The sequence below is a fragment of the Orcinus orca genome, chromosome 16 (genome assembly GCF_937001465.1).
Source record: "Orcinus orca chromosome 16, mOrcOrc1.1, whole genome shotgun sequence".
Lineage (NCBI taxonomy): Eukaryota > Metazoa > Chordata > Mammalia > Artiodactyla > Delphinidae > Orcinus > Orcinus orca.
Window position 1 is genome coordinate 43,940,050 of NC_064574.1, and position 19,661 is coordinate 43,959,710.

Consider the following 19,661-nt stretch of genomic DNA (forward strand, 5'->3'; position numbering starts at 1 on the left):
TGTTTCTATTTGCTCCTCACATCCCTGACCACCTGTAGCATTTTATTGCTACTATTTATTTATTATCTTTGAGTTTTACAGTTTCACTCTGCTAATAAAATGCATACTTTTGACAGTAATGGTAATAGCTTTCAGTTGCTAGAAGAATTATTATTCCTGTTGGTTTTTTAAATCATAGCCACAAAAATCTCTTCTTTAAAACACTGTGTTTTTTGTGTTAAATTTTACAGTAACTGAAAAATATGGTTTAAATATGGCAGAAACAGTCCTATCCTTTTATGAAAAATAATGTTTCTGTTCCTTTCTGGATGGAAGCTGAGTCCTTTCCACAAAGTGGTGGGTGGAGGCTGCGGTGACCACTGCTGAGTTGGGGCCCATGGGCCGTGTCCTGGCCACATGCTTGTGAGACACATTCACAGCTCACAGTCGGGGGGGGGGGGCATTTCCTCAGTTCCACCTCAGAAGGAGGACTAAAGAGTGATCCTGATCAAATGGAACCATGGGGAGAAACAGGATAAAACTGGAAACTGAGCATAAGTGGTGACTGAAGTTAGGGGGAGTAGCACGAGTGAATAGGAATTAACAATTAATGAGTTAATGCGAGTCCATGGACCTGGGCTGGCCCGAGGTGCTGGGCTGGGCTTCCTGGGCTGCTGTTCCCTGATGCTTCTGCACCCAGCGGCGGGCCTGGGGGCCCTTTTTGTGTGTCCTTTGCATTTTCTCCTATGTTTCCTTGTTTCCCCGTGGAGATTACTCAGACTCCTTGGGGGCAGGGACAGCACGTGATACACTGACTAGTTTGATGCTGCAGCCGTTCCCTGAGGACTTCCTGAGTGTAGGGAAACCGGCAGCGTCCACGTGGGCAGAGGGAGGTTGAGTCTCAGGGGAGGCTCTGTGTGCTCGTCTGTTGTTCCGTTACACATGTACCTGCACCTGGGAGGTGTGACCTTCCCGGGCAAAGTTTGAACCCAGGTGTGTTGCAGGTCATGGTCCTGCTCTCCCCCTTTGGAAATAAAACTCCTTAGTTAACCCAAGAGTGTGTTTTTGAAAAGCAGGTAGAAAGCCATAATTGGGAGGCAGCAGATGGTGAAGCGGGGGGATTTAATTTGGGGGGAGTTGTGCTGTGTCTTGAGTAGGGGGCGGAAGGGAGTGAAGAGTTCTGCCTGGAGGGGGATGGGGGTGGAGAGTTCCCACATCACCCCCGCCCCCCGCCTTGGTTGTCCCACTCTGGTGGGCGAAGTGGGGGGGAAGTGGGAGCTCTCCTCCCTTCCTCCCTCCCTCCCACGGTACTCCCCAGGAGCCTCCTGGGTGCCAGGTGTTCAGGATACAACAGGGAAAAAACAACAAATCCCTGATCTCGTGTGTTCTTGTGGGGACAGACAGTTGACATAGAGAAGTGAGAGCTGAAAAGTGCTGCCAACAAAGTCGAGTGGGGTGGGGTCTGTGCTTCTGGGGGCCGTGTTGGACGCTAAATTGGGTGGTGGGAGCAGGCTTCACTGAGAAGGTGATGGAGAGGAGGCAGCAGACTTAGGATGGGAGATGCCTGGTGCCCTCAGGGACCAGCAGGGAGGCAGAGTGAGGGGAGGAGAGGAGGCTGTGGCCGGACTTCAGGGCGAGGAGCTCATGGAAGACCTTGGCTCCGGGGGAGAGGGCCCGTTGCAGGGGTTTGAGGGGCGGATGCCGGGATCTGACTGTGTTTCCTAAGGTGCAGGTGGGCTGCTGGGTTGCGAGCAGACTGTGGGGGACAAGGGAGGAGGTGGGGAGGGAAGATGGTGGCGTGGACCAGGCTGGCAGCAGAGGACCTGACTTGTACAGGTGGCATCAGCAAGAGTTGCTGACGGGTTGGGAGAAATGGCGTATTTGCCTGTGTGTGGAGAGGGGAGAGCTCCTGGGGCGGCTTCTTTGTGCGGGGAGGGGTCCAGGCCAGAAGGAGCTGGGGGGCCCCCGAGAGTGACAGGTGGGAGACAGGTGCGCGTGTGCGGACGCTGGGGCTGTGGCGCCAGGCCCAGCCGTCTTCTGTCCCCTCTGGAGTGGGAGGTGAGGCTGTCACTGTGAAATGTCCACTCCGCTCCCTCCGTCTCAGCTGGACCCGGATGGCCTGGCAGCCCCGGGGGAGAATAAAGGCCTGGGTGTGTGAACCGCAGGGTGGAGCAGGTTGGATGGGTGGGCGGAGGCCCGTTGGCCTCGGGTGGCTGCTCCTGCGGAGTTCTTGCATCAGCCATGCTTACGTTCTCAGTTCTCTTTTGTGCTGTGACCTTTCCTGATATCCCAGGAAGTTCTTTTTCTTAACTTGTGCTTCTGGCAACTAAGGATGTTATTGGAACATGTGCTCTTTGTCAAAGAATGGGGAGTTATGCGTGTAGGTCCTTGTAGGCCCTCCGTAAATACTTTCTTCATGTACTTTTATAGACAAATCCCTATAATTGCGTTATTTTACAGCTTCAAAGAACCCCCGCTCTTGCTTGGTGTCCTGCAACCAAATACGAAGTTGCGACAGGCGGAAAGGCTTTTTGAAAATCAGCTTGTTGGGCCAGAGTCCATAGCACATATCGGGGGTAAGTAGACCCCTGGGACTTGGCGCTGTCTGTTGCCTGAGTGGGGTCCTGTGGGGGCAGCTCCGTGGGGAGCCCCGGGCAGCCTTCTTGGCTGCGGTCGTGCACGTGTTTGTCTACCAGATGCCCTGCGGGAGCCTCTCACCTCTCCGAGTTGCAGACCATTTTAGTGCTGGGTGATTTTGAGTTCATGTCTGTGAAGCATTTTATTCTGCTCAAACTGTTGGACCCTTTAAAGTGAAAGGAGAAAGGAAAAAATGTGGACAAACATTGGTGTTCAGTTCATTTATCACATTGGGTAGGTGTTACTTGATAGGACGTTCCTAGCACAGATTGTCTTTGTGTAGATTTCATTTTTGAAAAGAACAGGAACCATTCTCAATATTTCCACTTTTTTTTAAAGCTCACTTTGGTGGGTACATTTAAGGGTAACGATCTGCTTCAAACTTGCCCAAACCTAAGAACTGGAATAGGGTCTGGTTCTAATTCTTGAGTCTGTAGCAACCTTGAACAGGTCTTTTCTGTCTGTTAGAATGAGAGTTAAGCTCAGGAATCAAAAAATATAGTTAATGAAAAGTTTGCCGAGGGTTGAGATGTGAGGATTTCCCAGCCACTTCTTACCTCTGCTCACTGGCCGTCTTTCCAAAGCACGGTGGAACGGCTGTGGGCATGGGCGGCCAGCGTGCTTCTGTTTCCTTCCGAAGGCCTGTCAGGCCCACGCCTCCACTTCTGTTGCTGTGGACCAGCCCCTCTTTCCCAGCCGAACTGTTTGGCTGGCCCGAGGACTGAGTGTTTCTGCCAGTTGGTGGCAAAGTCAGAATTGTTCAGGAGGGATGGGCACTTCGTGATAGAGCTTCATGTTTCTCTTAAAAAGATTTTGATGTTTATTAATTTCACAGATTTTGTGTTTTTGGTTAAAAAAACCTGGTATTGACATTTAAAACTGGAACTTTGAGGAGTTATAGTGATTTTTTAAAAAATCTCTCAGAGAATGCTTTTCTTGTCTTTTCTACTTGGCCTGATGCCTCATCTTGCTCTCTCATCACACCTCCCTTTTCTCTCTTAAAGGAGCTGCTTGTCCTTTGGTGATATTTCTGGTTACCCCCTGCAGGTGTGAACCGCACAAAGGCCCTAGGGACCCACTGCTGCTGACAGTGGAGGGAGGCACTAGCCTCCGGAGTTGCCGATGAACATCCTTTAAGTTTTTAAATAGACTATGTTTTAGAGCAGTTTTGGAGTCACAGCAAAATTGAGGGGAAGGTACAGAGATTTACCATATATTCCATACCCCCTACTTTCCCCATTATTATTATTTTTTAAAATTTATTTTATTTGTTTATTTTTGGCTGCATCGGGTCTTCGGTTGCTGTGCGCGGGCTTTTCTCTAGTTACGTTGAGCGGGGGCTACTCTTCGTGCGGTATATGGGCTTCTCATCCCAGTGGCTTCTCCTGTTGTGGAGCACGGGCTCTAGGCGTGGGGGCTTCAGTAGTTGTAGCATGCGGGCTCAGTAGTTGTGCCTCGCGGGCTCTAGAGCGCAGGCTCAAGTTGTGGTGCACGGGCTTAGTTGCTCTGCGGCATGTGGGATCTTCCTGGACCAGGGCTTGAACCTGTGTCCTGTGCATTGGCAGGCAGATTCTTAACCACTGTGCCACCAGGGAAGTCCCTTGCCCCGTTATTAACATCTCCCATAAGATGGTACATTTGTTATAATTGATGACCCTCCATTGACACATCATCATCACCAGATTCCACAGTTTACATTAGGGTTCACTCTTGGTGTGTACGTTCTATGGGTTTGGACAAATGTTTAATGACATGCATCCATCGTTATAGTATCATACAGAAAATTTTTACTGCCTCTCCAGAAATCCTCTGTGCTCCACCTCTTCATCCCTCTCTGCCCCCAGCCTCTGGCAACCACTGATCTGTTTCCTGTCTCCTTAGTTTTGCCTTTTCCAAATGTCTTAGAGTTAGAATTATACAGCATATAGTTTTTTCACATTGACTTCTTTCACTTACTGATATGCATTTAAGGTTCCTCCATGTCTTTTCACGGCTTTATAGCTCATTCCTTTTTATTGCTGAATAATATTCTGTTGTCTGGATGTAGTGTAGTTTATTTTTCCATTCACCTACTGGAGGACATTTTGGTTGCTTCCAAGGTTTGGAAATTATAAATAAACCTGCTGTAAAGATCTGTGTGCAAATTATTTCGTGGACTTAAGTTTTCAGTTCATTTGGGCAAATACCAAAATAATTGCTGGATCATATAATAAGAGTATGTTTAGTTTCATAAGAAACTGCCAAACTGTCTTTCAAAGTGGCTGCACCATTTTCCGTTCCCCCCGAGCAGTGAATGAGAGTTCCTGTTGCTCCACATCCTCGCCAGCATTTGGTGTTGTCAGTGTTCTGGATTTTGGCCATTTTAATAGGTGTGAAGTGGTATCTCATGGCTGTTTTAATTTGCAATGTCCTGCTGGCATATGATGTGGAGCATCTTTTCATATGCTTATTTGCCATCTGTATATCTTCTGTGGTGAGGTGTCTGTTTAAGTCTTTGGGATATTTTTTAAATTGGATTATTCATTTTCTTATTGTTGAGTTTTAAGAGTTCTTCATATATTTTGAATACAAGTTCTTTATCAGATGCATCATTTGCAGATATTTTCTCCCAGTCTGTGGCTTGTCTTCTTATTCTCTAGATGGTGTCCTTCTCAGAGCAGAAGTTTTTAGTTTTAATGAAGTTCAGCTTATCAATTCTTTCTTTCATGGATCATGTCTTTGGTGTTATATTTAAAATGTCATCACCACACCCAAAGTCAACTAAGTTTTCTCCTTTTTTATCTTCTAGGAGTTTTGTAGTTTTGTGTTTTACTTGATCTAGGTCTGTGATCTATTTTGAGTTAATTTTTGTGAAGGGTGTAAGGTCTGTGTCTAGGTTCATCTTTTTGCAGGTGAATGTCCAGTTCCAGCAACATTTGTTGAAGAGACCATCTGTACCTCATTATATTGCCTTTGCTTTTTTGTTAGAGATGAGTTGTGGATCTATTTCTGGGCTCTGTATTCTGTTCCTTTGATCTATTTGTCTCTTCTTTTGCTATTATACACTGCCTTCATTATTGTAGCTTTATAGTAAGTCTTGAAGTCAGGTAGTGTCAGTCCTCCAGCTTTTTGTGTTGGCTATTCTGGATCTTTTGCTTCTCCATATAAGCATTAGAATCATTTGGTGGATATCTACAAAATAGCTGCTTGGGATTGCTTTGAATCTATAGATCAAGATGGGAAGAACCTCTTGACAATGTTGAATCTTCCAATCCATGAACATGGAATATCTCTCCTTTTATTTAGTTCTTTGATTTCTGTTATCAGAGTTCCATGGTTTTCCTCATCTAGATCTTGTACATATTTTGTTATATTTAAACCAAATACTTCATTCTTTTGGAAGCTAGTGTAAATGGTATTCTGATTTTAATTTCAAATTTCACTTGTTCATTGCTGGTATGTAGGAAACTGATTGACTTTTGTATATTATCTTTGTATCCTGCAACCTTGCTATAATTGCTTATTAGTTCCAGCAGTTTTTTTTGTTATTGTTGATCCTTTGGGATTTTCGACATAGACAATCATGTCATCTACAAGTGAAGATAGTTTTATTTCCTCCTTCCCCATAAGTATACCTTTTATGTCCTTTTCTGGTCTTATTGCTTTAGCTAGAACTTTCAGTCCAGTATTGTAAAGGAGTTATGAGAGCAGACATCCTTGCTTTGTTCCTGGTTTTAGTGGGAAAGCGTCTAGTTTTCACCATTAAGTATGATGTTAACTGTAGGTTTTTTGTAGATATTCTTTATCAAGTTGAGGAAGTTCCCCTCTACTCCTAATTTGCTAAAAGTTTTTATCATGAAATGAGTGTTGGGTTTTTGTCAATGCTTTTTCTGCATCTATTGATATGTTCATGTAGTTTTTCTTTATTCTGTTGATATTGTGGATTACTTAACTGATTTTCAAATGCTAAACTAGCCTCGCGTACTTGGGATAAATCCCACTTTGTTGGGGTGTATAATTCTTTTTATACATTGTTGGATTTGATTTGCTAATATTTTCTTGAGGATTTTTGCATCTTTGTACATGAGAGATGTTGGTCTGTAGTTTTCTTTTTTTTTTTTAATTTATTTTAATTTATTTTTGGCTGCGTTGGGTCTTCGTTACTGCGCGAGGGCTTTCTCTAGTTGCGGTGAGTGGGGGCTACTCTTCATTGCAGTGCGCGGGCTTCTCATTGCGGTGGCTTCTCTTGTTGCGGAGCACGGGCTCTAGGTGTGCAGGCTTCAGTAGTTGTGGCACGTGGGCTCAGTAGTTGTGGCTCACGAGCTGTAGAGCACAGGCTCAGTAGTTGTGGCACATGGGCTTAGTTGCTCCACAGCATGTGGGATCTTCCTGGACCAGGGCTCGAACCCGTGTCCCCTGCATTGGCAGGCAGATTCTTAACCACTGCGCCACCAGGGAAGTCCGGTCTGTAGTTTTCTTGAAGTGACTTTGTCTGGTTTTGGTATTAGGGTGATGCTGGCTTCATAGAATTAGTTAAGTATTTCCTCTGCTTCTATTTTCTGGAAGAGATTATAGAAAATTGGTATCATTTCTTCCTTAAATGTTTAATAGAATTCATCAGTGAACCCATCTCAGTCTGGTACTCTTTTGGAAGGTTATTAATTATTGATTCATTTCCTCAATAGATACAGACCTATTCAGATTGTCTCTTTTCTTCTTGTGTGAGTTTTGGCAGATTGTGTCTTTCAAGGAATTGGACCATTTCATCTACATTATCAAATTTGTGGACATAGAGTTGTTCATAGTGTTCCTTTATTATCCTTTTAATGTCTATGGGGTCTATAGTGATGTTCCCGCTTTCATTTCTGATATTGGTAATTTCTATCTTTTCTCTTTTGTTAGCCTGGCTAGAGGATTATTTATTGGGTTGGCCAAAAAGTGTATTTGGGTTTTCCGTAGCATCTTACGGAAAAACCCAAACGAACTTTTGGGCCAACCCAGTATTTTATTGATCTTTTCAAAGAACCAGCTTTTGTTTTGGTGATTTTTCTCTATTGATTTCCTGTTTTCAATTTCATTGATATCTGCTCTAATTTTTATTATTTCTTTCTTTTGCTTACCTGGGGTTTCATTTGCTCTTCTTTTTCTAGTTTCCTGAGATGGAAACTTAGATGATTGATTTTAGGTCTTTTTTCTTTTCTAATATATGCCTTTGATGCTACAACTTTCTTTCTAAGCACTGATTTCTCTGCAGCCAGAAAATTTTTATAAGTTGTATTTTCATTTTAATTTAGTTCAAAATGTTTTCTAATTTCTCTTGAGGTTTCTTCTTTGAATTATGTGTTATTTAGAAGTGCACGTTGTTTAATCTCCAAGTATTTTGTGATTTTCCAGCTCTCTTTCTGTTATTGATTTCTAGTTTAATTTCATTTTGGTCTGAGAGCAGACGTTGTATGATTTTTATTCTTTTAAATTTGTTAAGGTGTGTGTTGTGGCCCAGAATATGGTCTGTCTTGGTGAATGTTCCATGTGAACTTGAGAAAAATATATATTCTGCTGTTGTTTGGATGAGGTAGTTGATATCCAGTTAGTCAGTGATGCTGTTGAGTTCAACTGTGTCTTTACTAATTTTATGTCTGCAGGATCTTTCCTTTTCTTTTTTATTTTTTTTATATCGAAGTATAGTTGATTTTCAATGTTGTGTTAATTTCTGCTGTACAGCAAAGTGACTCAGTTACACATATGTATACGTTCTTTTTCATATTCTTTTTCATTATGGGTTATCCCAGGACATTGAATATAGTTCCCTGTGCTGTACAGTCAGACCTTGTTGTCCATCAGTATCTGTCCATTTCTGAGAGAGGTATGCTGAGGTCTCCTCCCCTAATCATGGATTCATCAGCTTCCTTGCAGTTCTGTCAGTTTTGCCTCATGTATTTTGATGATTGTTTTTAGGCACATACATGTTAAGGACTGTTATGTCTTCTCTACAGTTGACCCTTTGTCATTACGTGGAGGCCTTCTTTATCCCTGATTGTGTTCCTAGGTCTGCAGCTGCTCTGAGATTAATAGAACTACTCCAGCTTTCTTTTGATTAGTGTTAGTGTAGTATATCTTTCTCTGTCCCTTCATTTTTAATCTATATGTGTCTGTATATCTAAAGAGGGTTTCTTGTAGACTGCATATAGTTGGGTCTTGTTTTTTGATACACTCTGACAGTCTCTGTTTTTTAATTGGGGTTTTTATACCATTGATGTTGAAAATGATAATTGATATACAGTTGACCCTTGAACAAGTCGGGTTTGAACTGCGTGGGTCCACTTACACGTGGATTTTTTTTCCAGTAAATACATTCTGCAGCACTACTCGATCCACAGTTGCTTAAATCCATGGGTGCAGAACCTTGTGATGCAGAACCTCTTGAATGCAGAACCTGGAGGATGTGAGGGCTGACCATAAAGTTATACAGAGGCTTTCGACAGTGCACGGGGTGACAGTTGACACCCCTAACTCCCAGGTTGTTCAAGGGTTAACTGTAGTTGGATTTCTATTTCCCATATTTGTTACTGTTTTCTGTTCATTGCCTTTGTTTTTTTATTTCTTATTTTCTCTTCCACTCTCCTTCTGACTTTCTAGTTTCAGCTGAACATTTATGATTCTATTTTCTCTCCTTTCTTCGCATATCAGTTATACTTATTTTAAAAACTTTTTTTAGTGGTTGCCCTAGAGTTTGCAATATACATTTAAAAATATGGAGCATTTCATGAATTTGCACATCATCTTTGTGGTTCCAGTTCTCGTGTATGTGCTGCTGAAGTGAGCACTTAATTTTACACCGAGGGCCTTCCTAGCAGTTCTTCCCCTTTGGTTGGGTGTAATCGGCTTCAGCAGCAGACACTGACATGAAGCAGACGTGAACAGCCCGAGGGTCCCCGCTTCTTTGAGGGTAGAAAATCCTGTTTTTATCCCTGACTGGTGTCTGCTGTGCCCTGGATCCAGCCTCGGGGTCACGACCATGCTGTCTGAGTCCCCCGTGGAGTTTATCGCTGCACGTGTTAAGACTTTTGTCCCCAGACACCACTTGCCTTCATCTTCAAAACTGCCGTTTCCTCTCTGGAGATAAAAAGCACAGACTGGCCGCCTCTGTTGTAGAAGGTTGTGAGAGCACAGTTTTTAGGCTAACCCAGTAATACCCTTATTCCCTCCTGTCTTTAAACAGATGTAATGTTCACTGGTACAGCAGATGGCCGAGTCGTAAAACTTGAAAACGGTGAAGTAGAGACCATCGCCCGGTTTGGCTCAGGCCCATGCAGTAAGTCAGTGACCCCTGACGTGTGTCTCTTCCAGGCACCCAGGAGGGTGCCAGGAGGAGCTGTCTTCCCCAGAAGTCGGGTCCTTGGAGGAGGAGAGCCTGATGGCCCAGCTAGAGGCTGCCTGGGCTCCTCATTTGCCACCTGTGCTTGCAGTTTCCCATCCAGCTGTGGCCGTGGCCCTGCCGGGCCCCCACACCCCAGAGCTGCTGCAGGAGGTGCTGGGCTTTGTTCCTCACGTGCTGGAGCGCATTCCTGTACTAGCCCCTCAGGAACCTCAGCCCTGCATCCAGAGTGAAATACCCTTAGGTCACTCAGCTGTTAGAAACTCACTGTTTAAAAACTGGTAGCTCCCAGACTTATTTTTTTAAGAGCTAGAATGTTTTTCTAAAAATGATGCATTTTTATGGTGAAATGCAAACAACGCAGAGAAGAAAGTAAAAATCACCTCAGAGTCTTCTCAGATGTAACTGTTAACAATTTAATGAATAACTTTTCAGATTTCTTTCTGTTCATGGATACTCACACCCACACATGGTTTTATGTGATGGAATCATACTCTACATTTGGGTATTTAACCTGCTTTTTCCCGCTCTGTATTTTGCCTGTAAGTGCCTCTGCAGTAAGTGCCCTGCAGTATACACCTTGAGGAGCACACCCTGCAGTAAGCACCCTGCGGTGAGCACCCTATAGTAAGCACTCTGCCGTAAGTGCCCTGCAGTGAGTGCCCAGCAATAAATATGCTCCGCCACAGGTTTAAAAAGAGTATAGGTAGTAGAGCAGGAGAGTGGATCTCAGCAGTAAAATAGGAGCTTTCCCTTTATGACGGGAGGAGGGACCCTGCCATGTCCCTGGATGGGCACAGCATTCAGGTCCAGCTGTTGGGCCTAAATCCCACTCCTGAGGTTCTGGGGGATTTGGGAGTGGGGCCTGTGTCTGCTGACGTCCCTGAGTTAACTGTTTGAGTCTCAGGATGCTGATGTGAACTTGATTCTTGGGTATCAGTTGCTGTGCTTATGTCCACATCCAGATTCTCGGGTGGTCCCTCTAGACATGCTGGACAATTGTCCTAAGCTCTAGGGGGGCTGGAACATGGGGGGCCGAGTCTGTCTCTGAAGCCATGGTCTGTTTTGTTCTCTACAGCATGATGCAGGTTTAGGACGGGGTGGAGGAAGTGTTTGGACACTGAGGGGCCACAAATCTTGGACCAGCCACTGATTCCTGTCTGTTTGTTTCCCTAGAAACCCGAGATGATGAGCCTGCTTGTGGGAGACCCCTGGGCATCCGGGCCGGGCCCAACGGGACCCTTTTTGTGGCTGATGCATACAAAGGGCTATTTGAAGTAAATCCCTGGAAACGTAAGTGACAGTAACTTGTTTCCTTCTATGATGATTGCTGATCTTTTAAACAGTATGTGCATTTATTTATAAATGGATTTAGTAGAATTTGTTCAGTACAGTCTACTGGAGACCCTGATGTTTTTCTTATTCACTGAATGGAACTGAAAATATTACCTGCAGATACCAGCCAGTATTCGCACCGTGTGGCTCCTCACTTACGCCTGCTTCTGGCCCATTCCCTCCTTTCCCCTGGCCTTTGTGTTTGAGCCACAGAATCTCAGAAGGACTCATGTTGAGGATGTTAGGCTCCTCTTCCTATCTTTACTTCTCTGTATTTCTCTGCATCTGGTCTTGCTGTTTGTTTTCTGCCTCTCTGTCTTTTCCTTCCTCCAGTTCCTTCTCCTCTTTCTCTCCCCTGACTGAGCACGATGTCACCTCGATCAGTGCCACAGTATTGCTGTGTGTGCTTCAGCGGGAGGTTCATGCTGAGGGAGGAGTTGCCATCGTGGGTGGTGCACCGGGCCCCTGGGCGGCCCCCGCTCTGCTGGGTGCTGGCTGTGTGAGAGTTACTCAGCCTCTCTGTGCCTGCTTTCCTCACCCACGGGGCAGGGTTGACGGGAGTGCCTGCCTTGCGCGATAGTTGTGGGGGGTTTAAATGGGATTATATGTGGGAAGCGCTGAGCGCTCCTTGAACGTTTGTGCTACAATCTAAAAAGATTTACTATGATTTCTGCCTTTTAAATTTAAAAGCAGATGAGGTGAACATTCTATATTTCTCTCAAGCAGACAAATAGAAAATTGCCTTTTTAACCTAAGATTCTTACCAGATTTTTAAGTCAGTTGGTCTTGATAAAAGGAGTTCCTCATCCTTAGAGGGGGGATTCTGCCTTTAGTGGAGCTGGTCTAAAAAAATTCATCACCTAATAGAAAGAAAGGAAAACACTGATTTTTACTGTAAGAAGGAATAAATCTTCTGTCAGGACACGGAGAAGCTCATTTAGTTTTTCCTTATAAATCAGTTAGGCCGATTGATATTTTGAAATTATTGAGTTACACGTTCTTAGAATACAAGCAAGTCTCTCCCCTTCGTTCTTCTTTCTTTCTTCCCCTCTTTCCTTTTCTTCCTCCCCCCGCCTTCCCTCAGGTGAAGTAAAACTGCTGCTGTCCTCCGAGACACCCATTGAGGGGAGGAAAATGTCCTTCGTGAATGATCTTACAGTAACTCGGGACGGGAGGAAGATTTATTTTACGGATTCTAGCAGCAAATGGCAAAGACGAGATTATCTGCTGCTGGTGATGGAGGGGACAGATGATGGTCGGTGAGTGTTCCTTCTGGATCTTCTCCTCAGGGAGGCCGTAGACAGGCAGGGTGACTTCGCAGAGCTTACTACATCCAGGAATTGTTGGGGTGTTTCTGAGCATAGTACTCAGCTTTTAAGGGAGGATCTTACTGTCTCCTGGAAACAGGTGGCGGACACAATGAAACAGCGAGATGTTCTCACTTTCTTCTTTGGAGAAATGAAGGTAGAATGGCCAGGCTGTCTGAGGGTGTGGTCTCGCAGCGGGGGGAGACCTCACAGGCGACCTCTGAAGGGGACTCCTGTGAGGCTGCAGCCACGGTGGCCCTCCCTGGTGCTGAACCAGTGCTCAGGTCCGCGAGAGAGCTGACCGTGGGCTTGTCTGGAGGAGGGTGCCTGAGGGCCCAGACCGGGAGCAGGGCTCTAGCCCAGCAGGGGCCCCCAGACACCCCATGTGACCTCTGCTGTTGGCGCCCGCAGCCTGCTGGAGTACGACACTGAGACCAAGGAGGTAAAGGTTTTGCTGGACCACTTGCGGTTTCCCAACGGGGTACAGCTCTCGCCTGCGGAGGACTTTGTCCTGGTGGCGGAATTGACCATGGCGAGGATCAGGAGGTGCGTGAGCTGATGTCAAGTCCACCGAGCTGTGGGCCGGGCGGCTGTGAGGTGTCAGCTGCAGAGCCTGGGACGCAGCGGGTGCCTGTCCTGTGTGATGAGAGAGTCATCTTCCCTCTCCCTTCCTCAGCCTTCTTGCGCGTCATGGGCTGGGAGAGTCTTGATGGAATGCTGGCTGTGATCCCGGCCCTTTTCCCTGCTGGTGGGCCTGGTCCGGCCCTGCTTCCCGCACCTGCTTCTTGTTGGGTGGGCCCAGGGCTCTGAGGGCTTCTTGGAGCAGCCGTGCCATCGTTTGTGATGGACGGGTTTACAGTTGTATCCATTTGGTTATTGGGACCAAGACCAATTTGGTGTTTGGCTAAAATTTTTCCTTCAGTTTGGGGGCTGCCACTCATTGCCTGCTTGGGCGAATTTTTCAGGTTCTACGTGTCTGGCCTGATGAAGGGAGGGGCCGACCTGTTTGTGGAGAACTTGCCTGGATTCCCAGACAACATCCGAGCCAGCAGCTCCGGGGGTTACTGGGTCGGCATGTCGACCATTCGCTCCAATCCTGGGTTTTCCATGTTGGATTTCTTATCTGAGAGACCGTATCTTAAAAGAATGATTTTTAAGGTAACTATGAGAACTATTGATTTCAAAAAACAAAATGAAAATGCATCTAATTATGGGTTTTTTGACCTTTATGGAAGCTCTGAAAATTCTAGTTCTGCTTATAGTATTTGGTGCTTTTAACGACTTCTTTAAAACGTATTTTATTCTTTGCCTTGTAACGTAAATGTAAACATCTGAGCCCTCTGAGTTTTTTCTCTTGGTTTCCTTGTCTGGGTATTTTTATCGTCACCCTCCCCGTTGTGACCTGTTGGGCCTCTAGCCCTGCCTCTTGCTCTCCGCTCTCCCCGAGACCCCGTCCTCAGCAAGCTCAGCTCTTCCTTGAGTGGTTGCAGGTGCCCCTTCCTCCCGCCCCGCTTCCTCCTGCCTCCTCGGAGCCTCATCACCCCCTTCATGGGATTTCGCCCATGTCCTTAGTTGCAAATACTAAACTATTTGAGCCTTAAGGTCCTGGAAGGTGCTGGGCAGCAGTTGCTGAGTCTGTGCGGCACGTAGCCCTGTGTCTGGGCCCTGCCAAGGGCTGTGGGCACCTTCTCAGTGAGGCTGGCCCATGGCCTTCAGTGTTGTTCCAAGTTCGGCAGGTCACTGTTCAGAAATGACGCATCGTCGGCTGCAGAGTTACATCTGTTCGCTGGGACCTGGAGGGCGCAGAATGGCAGTGTGCAAGGAGAAGGGTCTTGAGGAAGGCCTGACCAGCTGTGGGGCCCTGGGCAGGGGGTGTGGTCTCTCTGCCTCAGTTTCTCCATCTGTCAAGTGGGAAGAATAATAGCACTTCATTAGGTGATGGAAAAATTTAATGAGAATATGCAGATGATGCCCTTAGCTGAGTATAGTGAGTGCTTGAAGCTGGTACCATCAGAGGATGTGCTCTGTCCGTGGTGATCGCATCTCCCCCCTGGTTGATAGGCTGCATCTCTGCACCATCAGAGCAGGTGCTTCTTCTGTTGAGTTCTCTCCGTTATCCTCAGCGCCTAGAACAGTGTCTGCATCAGGAGCCAAGACCGTGTGTGAGAAAGGGCCAGCGGGGTGGGCGTGTTCCCGGACATGGGCGTCCTGGGTAGGAGTGGCCCGGCGTCGTCATGTGGCTGGGAGATAGATGGTGGGTCTGGGGCAGGTGGGAGGTGGGAGGTGGGAGAGGACCACAGGCCTTGCAGACTTGAAAAGGAGGTTAGATTTTCTTCACAATGTTGTTGAAGTCTTTGAGGATTTTCTTTTTTTAGTTTTGAGGCAACATCAGACCTAAAAAGCAGCAGGAAGGGAACAGAGGATGTCTTTCCCTCAGCTGTTTGCAGGCAGGTGGCTGACTTGTCGCCCCCGGATGCTCCAAGCGCTGTTCCTATAGCAGGGATGACTCCCTTGGGATAGGATGTCCCGCGGATACGGGTGACCCTCCGGTGCACAGACCCAGCTCAGGCTCGTCAGTGGCCCAGGGGTGTCCTTTGTAATGGGACTGTGCCCAGGATCGGGCTGGCTTAGTCGCCACCTCTCCTTGTCCCCTTCAGCCTGGAGCAGCTCCCAGGCCTGACCTTCAGGATCCCAGGTCAGCTCTGCTGCAGAATGTCCCTGCCTCGGGCTGCCTGGTGTTTCTCATGGTCAGGTTCAGGCTGTGCCTCTCCAGTGCCCTCAGCGTGACCTGTCGGGAGGTGCGTGGTGTCCACTTGTCCCTGCAGTGCCCGTCACCTCATCCAGTGGTGGGTGCCGGGTTTCTGCTGTGAAGTTACTCTTTATCATTTGTAATTAATAAGTATTTTGTGGGGATAGTTAGTAAGTGTCATTATGATCTCGGGGTTGATGGTTTCATCAGTGATTATGATCTGTTAACCATCGTTGCTTACTTTGACGCTCACACTGTCCGGCTGTGGCCAGTGGGAGCCCCTTCCGTATGGCCCCTTGACCTTTGCATGTGTCCCAGTCGTTCTTGGAGTAGTTCCTCCTTCCTGGCCCCGCACATTGTTCAGGCTCCTCTTGTTCTTTCCCTGCCCGGCTCTGGGATCAGCCGTTTGTCAGGGAGCCCGGCTTCTCCTAGAGGGGACAGGTGCTAAGTGTGCTTACTGACGGGGGGTCGCTGCTCCCAGGCCCTCGTGACAGAGCTGGGTATGTATGCACACGTGTTCGTGCACAGACCCTCACACCTACATTTATGTGTCTTCATCTGTTTCTTTAAATTGAAAACCGTAAGTAAGGCTGTATCTCTGCTTCCGGTCCCATACCACAGGATTTATGCCAGTTTTCTTACTGTCTGTGTTTGTACTTCCCTTCTCTAAGGTGAGAAACCCGGGTCTCATGCTCCTTCATACCTATGTGATCAGATTGCCCAGTTGTCCCTGTCTGTAGCCATTGTCCCCTGTCACGTGGCCTCAGCTGTCATGTGGCCCCAGCATCACATGGCCCCGGCTAGGGCTCTAGCACCCATGCCAGCCCTTTTCCCTCCTCCCAACCGTGTGCAGGGGCCTTACCTCTTAAGGGCTCATGGCCTGTGCCAGGTCACCCTGCTGCAGGACACCATCTCCCCTGCTTGGGCCCTGACACCCTGCTTGGAGCCACGGCCCTCTCTCTTCTCCAGCGTGGACTCTCCCTGCTCAGACTGACTCTCTGGTCTGGGCCACCCCTGCACGCACCTACCCTGCTTGGCTCCACAAGCTACTTCTTGACTGAATTGTGGGGTGTGCCGGTATTTTAAAAAGGCAGCTGCAGTGCCGTGTGGAAGCGAGCCGGTGGGGAGGTGGGGGGCAGGGTGGGTGGGACGTGCCCAGCAGTTGACAAGAGCCACAGTGCCCGGCCTGCAGGACTCCACGTGGCCCGTGTCACGCTCTCCTCTCACTGTGCTTCCCTTTCAGCTGTTCAGCCAGGAGACGGTGATGAAGTTCGTGCCGCGGTACAGCCTCGTCCTGGAGCTCAGTGACAGCGGGGCCTTCCGGAGGAGCCTGCACGACCCTGATGGGCAGGTGGCTGCTTACGTGAGCGAGGTGCACGAGCACGACGGGCACCTGTACCTGGGCTCCTTTAGGTCCCCTTTCCTCTGCAGACTACGCCTGCAGTCTGCTTAGGCCCGTCGTTGCCCTGTGCGCCACCCCTGGGCCAGGAGGTGCGTGGACACACCCTTCCCACCTGCACCTGCCGGTCCGCAGAGGTGTGGTGCAGCCTCTTGGGGCACTGTTACCTGGACACCTGGACTTGGCCTTGCATCTGCCCTGGGGAAGATGAGTCCCTTGTTGCTTAAAAACCTTCCCAAGTGCAGTGATTCTTTAGGCCCTGGGGACTTGGTGCACTTAACAGGCTTCAGGTGTGGGGATGGAGCTGTGGGTGAGTCGGCTGGCATCTCGCTTTTGCTGCTGGCTGTGTCCCGCCAGCCTCGATGTCTTTGTTGTTAAATGGGTGATACCTGTCTTTGTGAGAGGGGCTCCGGGAGGGCGCAGAGAGCTCAGAGGAAACTTGTGTGAAGCCTCGGATGGGCTGTGCAGGTGAAGAGGGCACGGCTACGTTCCCCAGAATCAAGTGAGACCCGAGCCTCGGCCCTGGGCGTCCCTCCCGTGGCTCCCACCCTCCTGCTGCACCTGGCCCCTCCCTACCCGGGTACCTGCCAGCACTCTGCAGGCAAGGACCCGGGTGTGTGTGGAGGAAGAGCACGTTGATTCCAGCAGCTCAGAGGACTCACCGGCTTCTCCATGGACAGCGTGCCGTGTGGATCAGAGGATGGGGAGTGAAGGTGGGCGCTGGGCACCAGGAGTCCTGTTCACACACCTGGTTCCTCACTCCAGACCCAGGTGTGAATAGTGCACGTGCTGGGGTTGCGTCTGCTCTAGTGTTACAAGCCTGACGCTGCTCTATATCCTGACGGGTGTGTCCACACATGGTCCCGGTTGTGGGGTGATCCATGTGATTATGGTAATTAAATGGACTTTTCTGCTGATTAACCTCTTGATGGTGTTGCCTGGGAAGTTCTTCTGTGCTTTAATCTACTTTAACAGCGAGTAAGGTCTTGTCCTCCGCCTGTCGTAGGGGCCGTTCTGCTGGGGTCATTCTTAGATTTGCTCGGGGCCTCCCCTGTGGCCACCTGCCTCCCACGCTGACTCAGTCCACGTGACACTCCTCTCCTGTTTCCATTCTGCAAGGTGGGGCTGATGTCTGCTCCTTCCTTTCCTGCGTATTTGTGAGAACACATCAGGGATTGTGTCTCTGGAATTGTCTTTGTAACTTGAAAAGGCAGTATTTTGAGTAGGGGATGACATTGAACGTCAAGGATTGCCGACATCGTGGTGAGACTTGAACCGTTTGTGTCTTGTGCTGGTTCATAGCTCCTTTCCCCTCCCTGCTCTGCGCCATTTTAGGGGAGAGAGTCAGTGTCTGATGGGGGCTCATTCCGAGTTGCCTGCTTGGGGCCAGCTTTACGCATAGCTGTGTACAGCAGAGTCAGACTGGCTGCATGGCCGTGATGTGACCCGTGTCCTGTCAGGTGTTGTAACTTCATAGGAAATGCTTTTTAACAGGCAACAGTGCACGCGTGTATCGAGTCTGCAGGAATAGTAAGGTGAAACCTGACCATTCTGCCTCGAAAACACAGAACCCAAGCGTGCTGACCCTGAACATTTCTTCTTGGTTGGGAACTGAGGGCTGTGCTCTCAGTGCAGAGAAGCTGGTAGCTTTTCACAGTTTTCAGCAAAGGTGTCTTTTTTTTGTTTTGACTCAGATGTTGATTTTCTGTCTCAAAGTGTCATTTCCTGTATTTTATCTGGTAATTTGCCATGATGAGGTGCAAAATAAACCTCATTAGGCTTAAATATATGATAGGTTTTTGTTGTAAACATGAAACGGATTTACTCTAATGGGAATTACTAACATGATCTTAAAATTAAATTAAGTGATTCATTCACTGTGTGCTGCTTTGTCATCGTTACAAAAACTCCATCAGGACTCAGTTGCTGCCTTTTATAGGACAGAGGCCCTGCGTTGAGGTTTTTGTCATCAGCCTTCTCTCTGCCATGTTGAGTTTTCATGTGCACTGACCTCTTTGTGATATAAAGAGACGTGGCCGCGTCTCATGGGGGAACCAAGGCTGGGGAGGGACCTGCCTAGGGGCACAGGCGGCTGGGGGCGAGGAGGCAGGGTGGCTGCCCAGTCCAGGGGTCAGGCCTGCGGGTGGCTATGTCCCGGGCACCGAGGTGGGACAGCAGCGGGGCTAAGCCTTGCAGGTGGTCCTCTGGGTGGCTGCGTTCCTCAGGGCCTGGCCTGTCTGCAACCCGGGGAGGGCTGGGCTGCATCTGGAGTGGAGGCCCTGAAGCTGGATCCCAGAGTCTGCACGGCTGGTGAGCAGGGGTGGAGGGCCTGGCGGGGAGGCTCTGGAACACAGAGCAGGGCAGGCCTGTCTGTCGGGAGTTTGACTGGTTTTGGTCAGTTTGAGACCTCAAGTGTTTCTTCTTCTTGGTCATAATTCTGGTACCGTATGTCTTAGAATCCTGTGTCCTTAACTTTACATTTTCCCAGTGACAGTGAATGAGATGAAGGTGCAGCTTCCCACTGTCAGAATCATTCCCTCTTAGAGCAAAGCTGGTAAGTTTTAAGAAACAGGTAGAATTGGGTGGCAGCATGGGACTTCAGGCCACCACTGGTTGACATCCACTTCCTGTGGTAAGTGACGCTGTCACGGGCACGGGGGAGTTGGGGGCAGGGGTGCCATGAGGCTGCTCCCCGTCACACCTCCCTTTCTCACACCATGTGAGGCCTGTGGGGCAGCGTCCGGTTGGTCTCACAGTTGTCAGGAGACACTTGGCCTTGTGCTCTGGTGCGTGTTTGAAAGTGAGGACGGAGGGGACCTTAGAGCTTGTGTCCCCTGCATCAGTCACGGGGGCCCCACAGGTGTGTCCTGAAGCGTCTGGCCCTGGTGCTGGACCCTGGTG

General features: G+C 48.3%; 1 protein-coding gene across 2 annotated transcripts in view; it reads left to right on the plus strand.

Moving 5' to 3' along the window:
- The window catches only part of APMAP (adipocyte plasma membrane associated protein), a 28,985-nt gene extending 10,348 nt beyond the window's left edge, over positions 1-18,637 (plus strand). Inside the window, exons 3-9 of one of the 2 annotated variants that reach the window (XM_004270434.4) lie at positions 2,440-2,555; positions 9,815-9,907; positions 11,147-11,263; positions 12,390-12,564; positions 13,024-13,158; positions 13,578-13,770; positions 16,605-18,637. In XM_004270434.4, the coding sequence (XP_004270482.1) occupies positions 2,440-2,555; positions 9,815-9,907; positions 11,147-11,263; positions 12,390-12,564; positions 13,024-13,158; positions 13,578-13,770; positions 16,605-16,814 (1,039 nt within the window). In that variant the 3' untranslated portion in view covers positions 16,815-18,637. The remainder of the gene's footprint in view (positions 1-2,439; positions 2,556-9,814; positions 9,908-11,146; positions 11,264-12,389; positions 12,565-13,023; positions 13,159-13,577; positions 13,771-16,604) is intronic. The other variant, XM_033429421.2, reaches the window with a different exon arrangement.
- Positions 18,638-19,661: the final 1,024 nt, after the last annotated feature.